This window comes from Balaenoptera ricei, chromosome 2, assembly GCF_028023285.1.
Source record: "Balaenoptera ricei isolate mBalRic1 chromosome 2, mBalRic1.hap2, whole genome shotgun sequence".
Classification (NCBI taxonomy): domain Eukaryota; kingdom Metazoa; phylum Chordata; class Mammalia; order Artiodactyla; family Balaenopteridae; genus Balaenoptera; species Balaenoptera ricei.
Genome location: NC_082640.1, coordinates 124,596,065 through 124,610,916, shown reverse-complemented (window position 1 = coordinate 124,610,916; position 14,852 = coordinate 124,596,065). Strand labels below are relative to the sequence as shown.

General features: G+C 36.6%; 1 protein-coding gene across 3 annotated transcripts in view; it reads right to left on the bottom strand.

Moving 5' to 3' along the window:
• Window positions 1-14,852, bottom strand: part of LOC132359669 (signal recognition particle subunit SRP54) — a 77,972-nt gene that overhangs the window by 42,472 nt on the left and 20,648 nt on the right. For all 3 annotated transcript variants that reach the window (XM_059914094.1, XM_059914090.1, XM_059914091.1), the window contains 6 exons: window positions 7,489-7,639; window positions 6,264-6,412; window positions 5,860-5,960; window positions 5,267-5,353; window positions 1,674-1,747; window positions 1,355-1,463 (listed from right to left, as the gene is read on the bottom strand). In XM_059914094.1, coding sequence (XP_059770077.1) covers window positions 1,355-1,463; window positions 1,674-1,747; window positions 5,267-5,353; window positions 5,860-5,960; window positions 6,264-6,412; window positions 7,489-7,639 — 671 coding nt within the window. The remainder of the gene's footprint in view (window positions 1-1,354; window positions 1,464-1,673; window positions 1,748-5,266; window positions 5,354-5,859; window positions 5,961-6,263; window positions 6,413-7,488; window positions 7,640-14,852) is intronic.

Genomic DNA, 14,852 nt, shown 5'->3' with positions numbered 1-14,852 from the left:
AGGATGAGACCAGTGAAAGAGACTAAGTGAACAAGAAAGGTATGTGTAGTTCCCTGGTGGCCTAGTGGTTAGGATTCAGGGCTTTCACTGCCATGGCCCCGGTTCAATCCCTGATCTGGGAACTGAGATCCTGCAAGCCACACAGCACAGCCAAAAACACAAACAAACAAACAAAACAAAACAAAAAAACAAACAAACAAAAAAAACCAAGAAAGGTAAGGGTAAAATGGGGAGATGGTATAATGGAAACCAAGAAAAAAAGGTGATTAACATCCAATGTTATAAAGGTCAAGAAAAAAACTGAAGAGTATCCATTAGAGTAGACCAGTAGAAGGTTACTGAAAATCTTTATATGATTTATTTCACAGTAATGGTGGGGAGAGATTTCAGTAGTTTGGGAACATAAACCATTCTTTTAAGAAGCCTGACTGAAAAGAGAGATAGAGTAAAAGCATGCGGGAGAAGTAAAGTCTAGAAAATGTGAAATTGTGAACTTAAGAAAGAATGTTTATATATTGATGGGGGAAAAAAGTCAGTAGGTAAGGAGAGACTGCAGATATAGGAGAGGATTTTACTGATGGAGAGAGGTCCTTGAAAAAGCTTTAAGAATGGTTTGTGGCTGTCACAATCTCATAGGTAAATCAGCCAAAGGCTGAAAGAATTCAATGCCCAAAGCCTGTATTTCTTTGTAAATAAGAACAGAGATCAAGAGTAGAAGGCCTACAAAAGGGTGATAAATGTTTGGCATGCCTGCTGGGTTGAATCAGAAAGGGTGCTAAAAAAACTGGGAAAAAGATAAAGAGGTCATGGGTCTAGAAATGTTCATGGGCTGAGGACCTGAAAGTACAGGAGAGAGGGATAATGTAGGATTAGAGATAGAGCAGTGTACTTGAGAAGACCGAAACCTTGAGAGTTACAGAGCAAAGTAAGCTGGTAAACACTGCATAAACTATCTCTCTCTTACAGATTCCCAATTCATGTTAGCATATTAGAGCTCTGAGGAGACATACAATAAATAAACTTACTAGTTTTTTTTTTTTAAACTCACCATTCCCCCAAATTTATTTGACTACAGAACTCCCCTTTTAAGTTATTTCTATCAACACCATAAAGAACTTGTGTTCTCTCCACAGAACTCATTTGGAGAAGCCCTATACTAGACATTTCTCTCAATGAGGAGGTCAACCCAGTAATCACAACCCTTTGAGCAAGAGCTTTCAAGCAGCTAGAAATCTCCCTAACAATAATCTTTCAGTCTAAATTTTCCCCATCTTGTCCACAAGAACACAGTTAAACTCTCAACTTGCTGATATTCAGAACATTGCCCTCCAAGTCAAATAATCTACCAACTTACCTTGATCATTCATACTATCCATTATTGTCATTAATTTCTTTAGCCTTGCCATTGACTCTTGCTCATTTCCTTTGCTCATAAAATCTGTTCCGAAACCAGGGATCATCCCCTAAAAGATATATTAAACATAAAATCAATAATAGCTTGAGATTAATTGTTCAGAATGTTCACATTTAACTAATGGCTTTAATGTTGATACTAAGTTTTAAAAGTATCTATTTTTACCCAAATATTAAAATAATTAAAGCAAGTATATCTGTTCTTAGAAATTTTAACAGAAACAAAAGAGGTTAGAAAAAAACTTTTTAGTATAACTAACCAAGATCTGACTGAAGGGGCCCATTTTCATGATATTTTGAAATTGTTCATACATGTCTCGCAACGTAAACTGACCTGAAATACAATATAAATGATGCAGATATATTAGAGAATGAACATTTCCAGTCAATAAAACTAATATTTTCCTTAATCATGGGTTCATCTTGAAGCACACTTATAAAATATCCAATCAATAAATATTCACTGAGCAGTTACTACACACAAGATCACAGGATGAATACAGCGGAGACAGACAGATCCTATCCTAGAGAAGCTCATATTCTATCAGAGAAAATGGACATAAATACAGGAAATGTGAAAACAAAGGAGACAAACTATACCTACTAGGACAACTGAAATTAAAAAGTCTGACAACACCAAAAGTTAAAGAGAATGTAGAACAAGCAGAACTCTCATATACTGCTGATGAGAATTGTAAAATGGGCAAAAGCACTTTAGAAGATTATTTGGAGTTTCTTACACAGCTTAGCTGTCCATGAACTGGAAAATGGATAGACTCTGGATGAAATACTACTCTCAGCAATAAAAGAACAGGCTATGGGCTTCCCTGGTGGCACAGTGGTTAAGAATCCACCTGCCAATGCAGGAAGGAATCTGCATTGGTCTTCCCGGACCAGGATCTTCCTGGTCCGGGAAGATCCCACATGCCGCGGAGCAACTGAGCCCAAGCGCCACAACTACTGAGCCTGCGCTCTAGAGCCTGCGAGCCACAACTACTGAGCCCACGGGCCGCAACTACTGAAGCCCATGCGTGTAAAGCCCGTGCTCTGCAATGAGAAGCCAGCGCAATGAGAAGCCCATGCACTGTCACGAAGAGTAGCCCCCTCTCACCACAACTAGAGAAAGCCCGTGTGCAGTAACGAAGACCCAACGCAGCCAAAAGTAAATAAATAAAATAAATAAATAAATAAATAAATAAAAGAACAGGCTACAGGTGAGTACAACCACCTGGATGAATATTAAAAATATTATGCTGAGTCAAAGAAACCATGTGGGAAAAAAAGATACACTCTAGGATTCCTATAATATGAAGTATTTACTGTGAAGGGGAATAAGCAAACTTTCTAGAGTAATGGAAATGTTCTCTTTCCTGATGGAGTGTAGATTATTGTGCATTTGTCAAAGTTGATTGAATGATATTCTTAGAATGTGAGCATTTCATTATTATGTAAATTCAGTTAAGAAGAAAAACAGAAAGAACAAGACAAAGGAGAAAGATTATTTTCTATTTTTGTCCTAAGATATAAACAAAAATGGTGTTTGGTTTTAGGCATTCTGAATTTGAAGTAGCAGTACAGTATCTTAAAAGAAATGTTATAGCCGGCAGCTAGAAATGCAGAATAAAACAGTGGTAGAGAAGGTTAAGGCTAAAATACATATTACAGAAATGACAATTGAAGCTATGATAAACATAAGAAATCCACTGTCATGGAACCCAAGTGAAGAGTTTGAAAATATAAAAGGCAGATAACACTGTTAAATATTGGGAGCCAAGAGGAAAGAGAAAGGTCACTCCATTTGGAAATTAGGAGGCCCTTGGTGATATCAGAAATGAGTAGAATGTTAGAAGCAGAAGCAAAATGCAGAGATATAGAGACCTAGGAGTCAGAAAGCAGACTGACTAGGAATATATTACCCAGTTTAGTGTCGTAGTAGAAGCAGTGGTTGGGCTATTTATGATAGAGGAAGGCAGGGGGAAAGAATCAGGCAATAAAGGATAGATTCATTCATTCAACAAATATTTACTAAAGACTTACTAAGTGCCAGAAATTGTACTAGGTACTGTGAACATAAAAGAGGAAGAACACAGCTATGAAACCTACCTTCACTTTCCAGCAGGGAAGACAGACATCAAATCATTGTGATGACTCATACAGCAATTACAGGATCCAATGGAAACATACAGTAGGGGGTTCTAACTTAGTCTAAGGATAAGGTAGAATGTCCCTGAAGCACATTTAAGGAAAGACTTGAAGTATGAGTAGGAGTTAGCCAGTTTGGCTGGGATAAAGAAGCACAGAAGTAGGAAGAAGAGAGGATAACTATCTAACAGGCAGAGGGACCAGCAAGGGCAAAGGCAGAGACAGCAGCGTACATCTGAGAAACTGACAGAAATTCAGCATGACCAGCACACAGAATGCTAAAAACAACAGTGTCAAAACACGACTCGGAAGATGTGGGTTAGATAGTGGAGTCATTCAAAAATACTCTAAGGGAAATGGGAAGCTACTGAAAGATTTTAAGAAAGGTAATAGGATCAAATTTGCATTTCTGAAAGATCATTTCAGCTGAAGTATAAAAAACTGATCCAAGGGGAAGAGTCCAAAAAACTGGAATATCTGTTAAAAGACTTAGAATAAACAATCTAGATAAGAGATGAACTTGCATAGTTGCTGGAAAGTAGGGGATGGAATGGAGATAATTAGGAGGTAGAATCACTAGGACTAACGACTGATGGGAAAAGGACTGGGCAGAGTGAGGAAGAGATGAGTTGATGACAACATCCAAGTTTCTGACTTTGGCAACAAGACAATGATGTTAAATTCATAGATGATAACATTGGGGTGGGAGGTTAGGGTGGGAAGACAAGGATAAACTGAACTAAACGTCTAAGGAAGATCTAAGCATCGAAACATACAGATATGAGCCTGAAGCTCCAGAGAAAGAAGAAGGCCTAGAATGATCCCTGGAAAACATCAACATTTGAGAAGTAAAGGCATAGGCACCTGACAAGATGAATGAGAAGGAGCAAAGAGGCAGGATAGTATGCGGCCATGGAAATTAAGAGTAATATCATTTTGAGAAAAACAGAAATCGTCAGTAATATGTTAAATGCTTCTCACATGCTGGACATTTTACATATATCAGCTAATTTAATCTTCACAACTCTATGAAGAAGATACTTAGTATTATCTACTTTTTACACATAAGAAAATTGAGGTTAAGTAATTTGAACATGATTTTTTTTCAATTTAATTAATTAATTAATTAATTTGGCTTCACTCCGCGGCATGTGGAACTTCCCAGACCAGGGATCGAACTCACACCCCCTGCAGTGGAAGCGTGGAGTCTTAACCACTGGACCACCAGGGTAGTCCGAGGTTAAGTAATTTGAAAAAGTCACATGTTAGGTTAAAAAACTTGAGCTCTTAATCACGTTTCAGTAGGAGTTGTCTTCAATGTGAGTAAAGAAAACCATGTGTGGGTAATTAATCTCATTCTTTTAAATTTCTTTTTATATGTTTTATTACATATAAATATAAAATTTATAAGTAAACAAACAAATCAGAAGAGAGTATTCTAACGTACTTTTAACCTGTTTTACTCCAAGGAACCCAATGAAAGCTTCAATTTTAATCTTAATGCAATTTGATTACAAGAAAGAAAATAAAAACACTCCATTCTACAATTGCTTAGATGCCTGAGATTTAAAATGATTTGTATATAAATCTAAAACAGTAAACATTTGAAGAATTGACTTTAATGGACGTATCATTTCAAACAAATTATAGCTTTATCAAAAGAAATCCAGGTAAGTCATCTGAGATCAAATGCTTTTTGCTACTCATATACCATGTTTCAACTTCTCTATAAGTGCTTCATTGTCATCCAACTTCAACTCGTTGACTTTATCTATCAGTCCTTCAATGTCACCCATACCTATAAGACCCAAAAAAGTAAAATTAATAACTAATAGTGTATCTGTTTTACATTATGCAAAATGCATGCACATACATAATAAGCCTGTGAGATAGGCAGCTCAGATATTTCTACTGCACTTCACAGGTGAAAAATTGAAGCTAGAGGTTAAGTGACAAAGCAGGAACTGAGGCCCGGGGTTTAATTCCAAATTCCATGCTCTCGAACACCTGGAGACATTATGAAAGTTTTGCTGCCATTATCACTGCTATTACTACAACAACATGCTTCTGGTATTGAGCTCTAAAACTTTTCCAAGGAACTTTCCATCTAATAGCTCATTTTACCACTCTAGCTACAGGAAGCAGATAACCACCATCCTTATTTTGCAGGTAAAGAAGATAAATCATAGAAGAAAATGATTTTCCTGAGCTAGTTAGTGAGAGGGCAGAATTAAAATCCTAATCTGTCCTAAAAATTCACACTATTTCTTGAAGATTTTTCTATATCCCCACCACTGTACACACCAAGAAGTTTGCTGATGAAAGGCTGTGTTTTGAAAGGTTCAAAGTCATCTATATGTTCCCCTGTACCAATGAAAATAATTGGACTTTTTGTGGCAGCAACTCTGCAAAGAAAAAGAAAACACAAAATAACCTCAAAAAGGAAAACAAATTTCTAGAAGATTTCAAAGGTAATTAGACAAAGGTACATAGCTCAAGTTTCTTTTCACTAGCTAAAAGAGAACTACATCAGAGGTACTCCAAAATTCTGTTGGAATATATTTTAAATGATTAAACATATTGGAATATATTGGAATATATTTTAAATGATTAATAAGAAAGCCATAAATACACACACACACACACACACACACACACACACACACACTAAGCCCAAGACACAGGACAATAACATCAATGATACTTACGCACTGAGTGCACCACCTCCTTTAGCATGACCATCAAGTTTTGTCACTATTACTGAGGCTACATCTACTTTATCTTTAAAAGCCTTAGCCTGGGCTTCACAAGCCTGCCCAATGGAGGCATCCATCACATAAACAATGTTATCGGGTTGCTAGAAAATTTAAATAGAAAAGATATATATTTTTACTGACCTTAAGCAAATTTCATCATTAGAAGCTATAAAAAGTATTTATTATAATTATTCAATCAATCAGTATTTACTGATTTACTATGTATTGGGCACCATTTATGTCCTCAGTCAAAGAGATGAATAAGAAAATCCTTGTCCTTGTGGGGCCTACATTCTAGTCACTGGAGACAGATTAAAAAAATAGGCAAATAAATATTTCAGATGTACAACAATTAAAATGGAACAGAGAAAATCAGTTTTGAGGTGTGGGAGGCTTCTTTTTGTAGGGTGGTCAGGGAAGACCTGTCTGGAGGTAACATTTGAGCTGAGGCCTGAATAAAGAGGAAAAAGTTAAGCAACGATCTAGAGGAATCACACTCTAGACAAATGGAATAGCAAAAGTAAATCAGAGAAAAAAAGTAGAAGAGTGTGCGCTGAAACCAAAATAAAGGACAGATGAGGATATTTCCCTTAGGTCTGTTCACCTAGGTCAAAATAATGGCACAGCTAAACAAAACAAAACAACGTATTAGTATTAATCATTAACCAAAGAATTACTGCCAACACCTCAATGGCAAAACATGGGTTCATAATATGTGCTATAGATTACCTATAAACCACTTCTTCTTCCCAAGTTATTTCCATCACAATTTTAAAGAGACACTAAATGATGATTAATATTTTTAAATGCTTCATTTTAAAAGTCTTTCAAAATTCACCTAAAGCAAATGTTTTTAATTTAATTTAAATAATTTACAGAAAGGAAATTCAACAGCTATTAAAGGCTAATTCTCATTTTTTTTGCTTGTTACTTTTTCTTATACATACTAATAAGATGATTAAGTGAGAAAGGAAACATTTCAATACTCATGAAAATTTCATATTAATGTACAGAAGATTAAGTCCTTATCATACAGATAAAGGAGCCCAAAATAAAAATAAATTACTTGGAATCTGTCTTATAGGCAAAAAATAATTTATATGGTTCATAAACTCAATCAGCGTTTATAATTAATTTAACCAAAGTCTTAATAATGTTGTTAAATTAAGCTACTTACTATAGCATTAGCAACTTGAAGCATTTCTTCAAACAAAGAGTCTTCTTGTTTATGGCGGCCACTTGTATCAACAATAATAATTTCAAAATTTTCATTTTTGAATTTCTCCACTCCTTCAGAGGCAATGATGACAGGATCCATTTCTGTATAGCTATTTAACATGGAAAAATGACTTAGCAGCAAAACTTCCAAATACAAAAAATTTGGAAATTGTTAGTGCACACTTAATCTACTCTGAAAAAGTCATAATGATCACAATGTCAATTTAGAATTATAAAATCTAATACGTATTAAATATAACAACCCACTTCTAGAGCAGCATGAAGCAGTAACCAGTTTTCCAATTACAAAATCCTGTATGATTCTTTTTTCTTTTTAATAAATTTATTTATTTATTTATTATTGGCTGCGTTGGGTCTTGGTTGCTATACGCAGGCTTTCTCTAGTTGCAGTGAGCGGGGACTACTCTTCGTTTCGGTGCGCGGGCTTCTCATTGTGGTGGCTTCTCTTGTTGCAGAGCACGGGCTCTAGGCATGCAGGGTTCAGTAGTTGTGGCACACGGGCTTCAGCAGTTGTGGTGCACGGGCTTCAGCAGTTGTGGTGCACGGGCTTAGTTGCTCCGTGGTATATGGGATCTTCCCAGACCAGGGCTCGAAACCATGTCCCCTGCATTGGCAGGCGGATTCTTAAACACTGTGCCACCAGGGAAGCCAGAAATCCTGTATGATTCTGCTGCGTATCTTTTCTGAATGAGCTGTGAATCCCTCAACTTTTTTTACATTTTCTTTAATAACTGAACTTGTATTACATAGTGTTTTAAACATACTTTCCCACTTAACACCCTCTTATAAGCATTTTTTTAAACATCTTTATTGGAGTATAATTGCTTTACAATGTTGTGTTAGTTTCTGCTGTATAGCAAAGTGAATCAGCTATACATATACATATATCCCCATATCCCCTCCCTCTTGCGTCTCCCTCCCACCCTCCCTATCCCACCCATCTAGGTGGTCACAAAACACGGAGCTGATCTCCCTGTGCTATGCAGCTGCTTCCCACTAGCTATTTTACATTTGGTAGTGTATATATGTCAATGCCACTCTCTCACTTCGTCCCAGCTTACCCTTCCCCCGCCCCATGTCCTCAAGTCCATTCTCCACGTCTGCGTCTTTATTCCTGTCCTGCCCCTAGGTTCATCAGAACCTTTTTTTTTTTAGATTCCATGTATCTGTGTTAGCATACGGTATTTGTTTTTCTCTTTCTGAGTTACCTCACTCTGTATGACAGACTCTAAGTCCATTCACCTCACTACAAATAACTCAATTTCGTTTCTTTTTAAGGCTGAGTAACATTCCATTGTATATATGTGCCACATCTTCTTTATCGATTCATCTGTCGATGGACACTTAGTTTGCTTCCATGTCCTGGCTACTGTAAACAGTGCTACAATGAACACTGGAGTACATGTGTCTTTTTGAATTATGGTTTTCTCAGGGTATATGCCCAGTAGTGGGATTGATGGGTCATATGGTAGTTCTATTTTTAGTTTTTTAAGGAACCTCCATACTGTTCTCCATAGTGGCTGTATCAATTTACATTCCCACCAAGAGTGCAGAAGCGTTCCCTTTTCTCCACTGCCTCTCAAGCATTGATTGTAGATTTTTTGATGATGGCCATTCTGACCGGTGTGAGGTGATACCTCATTGTAGTTTTGATTTGCATTTCTCTAATGATTAGAAACGTTGAGCATCCTTTCATATGTTTGTTGGCAATCTGTATATCTTCTTTGGAGAAATGTCTTTTTAGGTCTTCTGCCCATTTTTTGATTGGATTGTTTGTTTTTTTGATATTGAGCTCCATGAGCTGTTTGTATGTTTTGGAGATTAATCCTTTATCCATTGCTTCGTTTGCAAGTATTTTCTCCCATTCTGAGGGTTGTCTTTTCACCTCCTTTATGGTGTCCTTTGCTGTGAAAAGCTTTTAAGTTTCATTAGGTCCCATTTGTTTATTTTTGTTTTTATTTCCATTTCTCTAGGAGATGGGTCAAATAGGATCTTGCTGTGATTTATGTCATAGAGTGTTATGCCTATGTTTTCCTCTAAGAGTTTGATAGTGTCTGGTCTTACATTTAGGTCTTTAATCCATTTTGAGTTTATTTTTGTGTATGGTGTTAGGAAGTGTTCTAATTTCATTCTTTTACATGTAGCTGTCCAGTATTCCCAGCACCACTTATTGAAGAGGCTGTCTTTTCTCCATTGTATATTCTTGCCTCCTTTATCATAGATAAAGTGACCATATGTGCGTGGGTTTAACTCTGGGCTTTCTATTCTGTTCCACTGATCTATATTTCTGTTTCTTCTGCCAGTACCATACTGTCTTGATTACTGTAGCTTTGCAGTACAGTGTGAACTCAGGGAGCCTGATTCCTCCAGCTCCGTTTTTCTTTCTCAAGATTGCTTTGGCTATTCAGGGTCTTTTGTGTTTCCATATAAATTGTGAAATTTTTTCTTCTAGTTCTGTGACAAATGCCATTGGTAGTTTGATAGGAATTGCACTGAATCTGTAGATTGCTTTGGGTATTATAGTCATTTTCACAGTGTTGATTCTTCCAATCCAAGAACATGGTATTATCTCTGCATCTGTTTGTATTGTCTTTAATTTCTTTCATCAGTGCCTTATAGTTTTCTGTATACAGGTCTTTTGTCTCCTTAGGTGGGTTTATTCCTAGGTATTTTATTCTTTTTGTTGCAACGGTAAATGGGAGTGTTTCCTTAATTTCTCTTTCAGATTTTTCATCATTAGTGTATAGGAATGCAAGAGATTTCTGTGCATTAATTTTGTATCCTGCTACTTTACTAAATTCATTGATTAGCTCTAGCAGTTTTCTGGTAGCATCTTTAGGATTCTCTATGTATAGTATCATGTCATCTGCAAACAGTGAGAGTTTTACTTCTTCTTTTCCAATTTGGATTCTTTATTTCTTTTTCTCCTCTGTTTGCCGTGGCTAAAACTTCCAAAACTATGTTGAATAATAGTGGTGTGAGTGGGCAACCTTGTCTTGTTCCTGATCTTAGAGGAAATGGTTTCAGGTTTTCACCATTGAGAATGATGTTTGCTGTGGGTTTGTCATATATGGCCTTTATTATGTTGAGGGAGGTTCCCTCTATGCCTACCTTCTGGGGAGTTTTTATCATAAATGGGTGTTGAATTTTGTCGAAAGCTTTTTCTGCATCTATTGAGATTATCATATGGTTTTTATCCTTCAATTTGTTAATATGGTGTATCACATTGATTGATTTGCGTATATTGAAGAATCCTTGCATTCCTGGGTTAAACCCCACTTGATCATGGTGTATGATACTTTTAATGTATTGTTGGATTCTGTTTGCTAGTATTTTGTTGAGGATTTTTGCATCTATGTTCATCAGTGATATTGGTCTATAGTTTTCTTTTTTTGTGACATCTTTGTCTGCTTTTGGTATCAGGGTGATGGTGGCCTCGAAGAATGAGTTTAGGATTGTTCCTCCCTCTGCTATATTTTGGAATAGTTTGAGAAGGATAGGTGTTAGCTCTTCTCTAAATGTTTGATAGAATTCGCCTGTGAAGCCATCTGGTCCTGGACTTTTGTTTGTTGGAAGATTTTTTTTTTAATAAATTTATTTATTTATTTTTGGCTGCACACAGGCTTTCTCTAGTTGCAGTGAGCGGGGGCTACTCTTTGTTGCGGTGCATGGGCTTCTCATTGCGGTGGCTTCTCTTGTTGTGGAGCACAGGCTCTAGGCACACGGGCTTCAGTAGTTGCGGCACGTGGGCTCAATAGTTGTGGCTTGCGAGCTCTAGAGTGCAGGCTCAGTAGTTGTGGAGCACGGGCTTAGTTGCTCTGCGGCATGTGGGATCTCCCTGGACCAGGGCTTGAACCCATGTCCCCTGCATTGGCAGGCGGATTTTTAACCACTGCGCCACCAGGGAAGTTCCTTTGTTGGAAGATTTTTAATCACAGTTTTAATTTCAGTGCTTGTGTGACTGGTCTGTTTATATTTTCTATTTCTTCCTGGTTCAGTCTTGGAAGGTGGTACTTTTCTAAGAATTTGTCCATTTCTTCCAGGTTGTCCATTTTATTGGCATATAGTTCCTTGTAGTAATCTCTCATGATCCTTTGTATTTCTGCAGTAACAGTTGTTACTTCTCCTTTTTCATTTCTAATTCTGGTGATTTGAGTCTTCTCCCTTTTCTTCTTCATGAGTCTGGCTAATGGTTTATCAATTTTGTTTATCTTCTCAAAGAATCAGCTTTTAATTTTATTGATCTTTGCTCTCGTTTCCTTCATTTCTTTTTCATTTATTTCTAATCTGATCTTTATGATTTCTTTCATTCTGCTAACTTTGGTTTTTTGCTGTTGTTCTTCTTCTTTCTCTAATTGCTTTAGGTGTAAGGTTAGGTTGTTTCTTTGAGATGTTTCTTGTTTCTTGAGGTAGGATTGTATTGCTCTAAACTTCCCTCTTAGAACTGCCCTTGCTGCATCCCATAGGTTTTGGGTCGTTGTGTTTTCATTGTCATTTGTTTCTAGGTATTTTTTGATTTCCTCTTTGATTTCTTCAGTGATCTCTTGGTTATTTAGTAGCATATTGTTTAGCCTCCATGTGTTTGTATTCTTTACAGTCTTTTCCCTGTAATTGATATCTAGTCTCATAGCATTGTGGTGGGAAAAGATACTTACACGATTTCAATTTTCTTAAATTTACCAAGGCTTGATTTGTGACCCAAGATATGATCTATCCTGGAGAATGTTCCATGAGCACTTGAGAAGAAAGTGTATTCTGTTGTTTTTGGATGGAATGTCCTATAAATATCAATTAGGCCCATCTTGTCTAATGTGTCATTTAAAGCTTGTGTCTCCTTATTTATTTTCCTTTTGGATGATCTGTGCTTTGGTGAAAGTGGGGTGTTAAAGTCCCCTACTATTATTGTGTTACTGTCGATTTCTCCTTTTGTGGCTGTTAGCATTTGCCTTATGTATTGAGGGGCTCCTATGTTGGGTGCATAAATATTTACAATTGTTATACCTTCTTCTTGGATTGATCCCTTGATCATTATGTAGTGTCCTTCTTTGTCTCTTGTAATAGTCATTTTTAAGTCTATTTTGTCTGATTTGAGAATTGCTACTCTAGCTTTCTTTTGATTTCCATTTGCATGGAATATCTTTTTCCATCCCCTCACTTTCAGTCTGTATGTGTCCCTAGGTCTGAAGTGGGTCTCTTGTAGACAGTATATATACGGGTCTTGTTTTTGCATCCATTCAGCCACTCTATGTGTTTTGGTTGGAGCATTGAATCCATTTACATTTAAGGTAATTATTGACATGTATGTTACTATTACCATTTTCTTAAGTGTTTTGGGTTTGTTTTTGTTGGTCATTTCCTTCTCTTGTGTTTCCTGCCTAGAGAAGTTCCTTTAGCATTTGTTGTAAAGCTGGTTTGGTGGTGCTGAATTCTCTTAACTTTTGCTTGTCTGTAAAGGTTTTAATTTCTCTGTCAAATCTGAATGAGATCCTTGCTGGGTACAGTAATCTTGGTTGTAGGTTGTTCCCTTTCATCACTTTAAATATGTCCTGCCACTCCTTTCTGGCTTGCAGAGTTTCTGCTGAAAGATCAGCTGTTAACCTTACAGGGATTCCCTTGTATATTATTTGTTGATTTTCCCTTGCTGCTTTTAATATTTTTTCTTTGCATTTAATTTTTGATAGTTTGATTAACATGTGTCTTGGCATGTTTCTCCTTGGGTTCATTCTGTATGGGACTCTCTGCGCTTCCTGGACTTGATTGACTAATTTCCCATGTTAGGGAAGTTTTCAACTATAATCTCTTCAAATATTTTCTCAGTCCCTTTTTCTCTTCTTCTTCTGGGACCCCTATAATTCGAATGTTAGGGTGTTTAATGTTATCCCAGAGGTCTCTGAGACTGTCCTCAATTCTTTTCATTTTTTTTTCTTTATTCTGCTGTATGGAAGTTATTTCCACTATTTTATCTTCCAGGTCACTTATCTGTTCTTCTGCCTCAGTTATTCTGCTATTGATTCCTTCTGGAGAATTTTTAACTTCATTTATTGTGTTGTTCATCATTGTTTGTTTGCTCTTTAGTTCTTCTAGGTCCTTGTTAAACGTTTCATGTATTTCCTCCATTCTGTTTCCAAGATTTTGGGTCATCTTTACTATCATTACTTTGAATTCTTTTTCAGGTAGACTGCCTATTTCCTCTTCATTTGTTTGATCTGGTGGGTTTTTACCTTGCTCCTTCATCTGCTGCATATTTCTCTGTCTTCTCATTTTGTTTAACTTACTGTGTTTGGGGATGTATCTTGGCAATTATAAATAATGCTGCTATGAACACTGGGGTACATTATCTTTTCGAATTAGTGGGGTTTTTTTTCGAATGTATACCCAGGAGTGGAACTTCTGGGTCATATGGTAGTTCTACTTTTAGTTTTTTGAGAAACCTCCATACTGTTTTCCGCAGCGGCTGCACCAATTCACATTCTTACCAACAGTGTACAAGGATTCCCTTTTCTCCACATCCTCGCCAACATTTGTCTTTTGTATTCTTTTTGATGATAGCCATCCTTTTGTAAGCATTTTATAAAATCATTAAATATTCTTGTAAAACATGACTTTTAAGTTATATAGCATTCTATCAGATGGCTATGCTATCATTTATTAAATAAATGCCCTACTGTTGGCCGTTTAAGGTTTTCCAATTTCTTGGTCTTAAAACTATAGCCAAAATGAATAGTAAGTAACGTTGTTTCTTTGAAATTGTTATGACATACTCTTACAAGTTGAATTTGGATCAAATGGTCTGATCATTTAGGCTTTTGGTTTTTAAAAGGAAAATGTCCGTCACAAAACTTTAATTTCATTCCTATTTTACTACATTTTCACAATCCTCAAAACTCTATTTAATTTGGGACTTCCCTGGTGGTCCACTGGCTAAGACTCTGACCTCCTAACACAGGGCACCTGGGTTCGATCCCTGGTCGAGGAACTGGATCGCACATGCATGCCATAACTAAGAGTTCACATGCCACAACTAAGAAGTCCACATGCTGCAACTAAGAAGCCAGCATGCCAAAACTAAGAGTCCACATGCTGCAACTAAAAGATCCTGCACACCACAACGAAGATCCTGTGTGCCACAACTAAGACCCAGCACAGCCAAAATAAAAAATAAATAAATAAATATTAAAAACAAAAAAACCAAAACTCTATTGAACTTGAAAATCAAGAAAAAAGATCTCATTTTAATTTGCCTTCCTTTGATTAGTGGCAACTTTTGATATAGTTTAATACTGTCAAATGAAAAGACATATA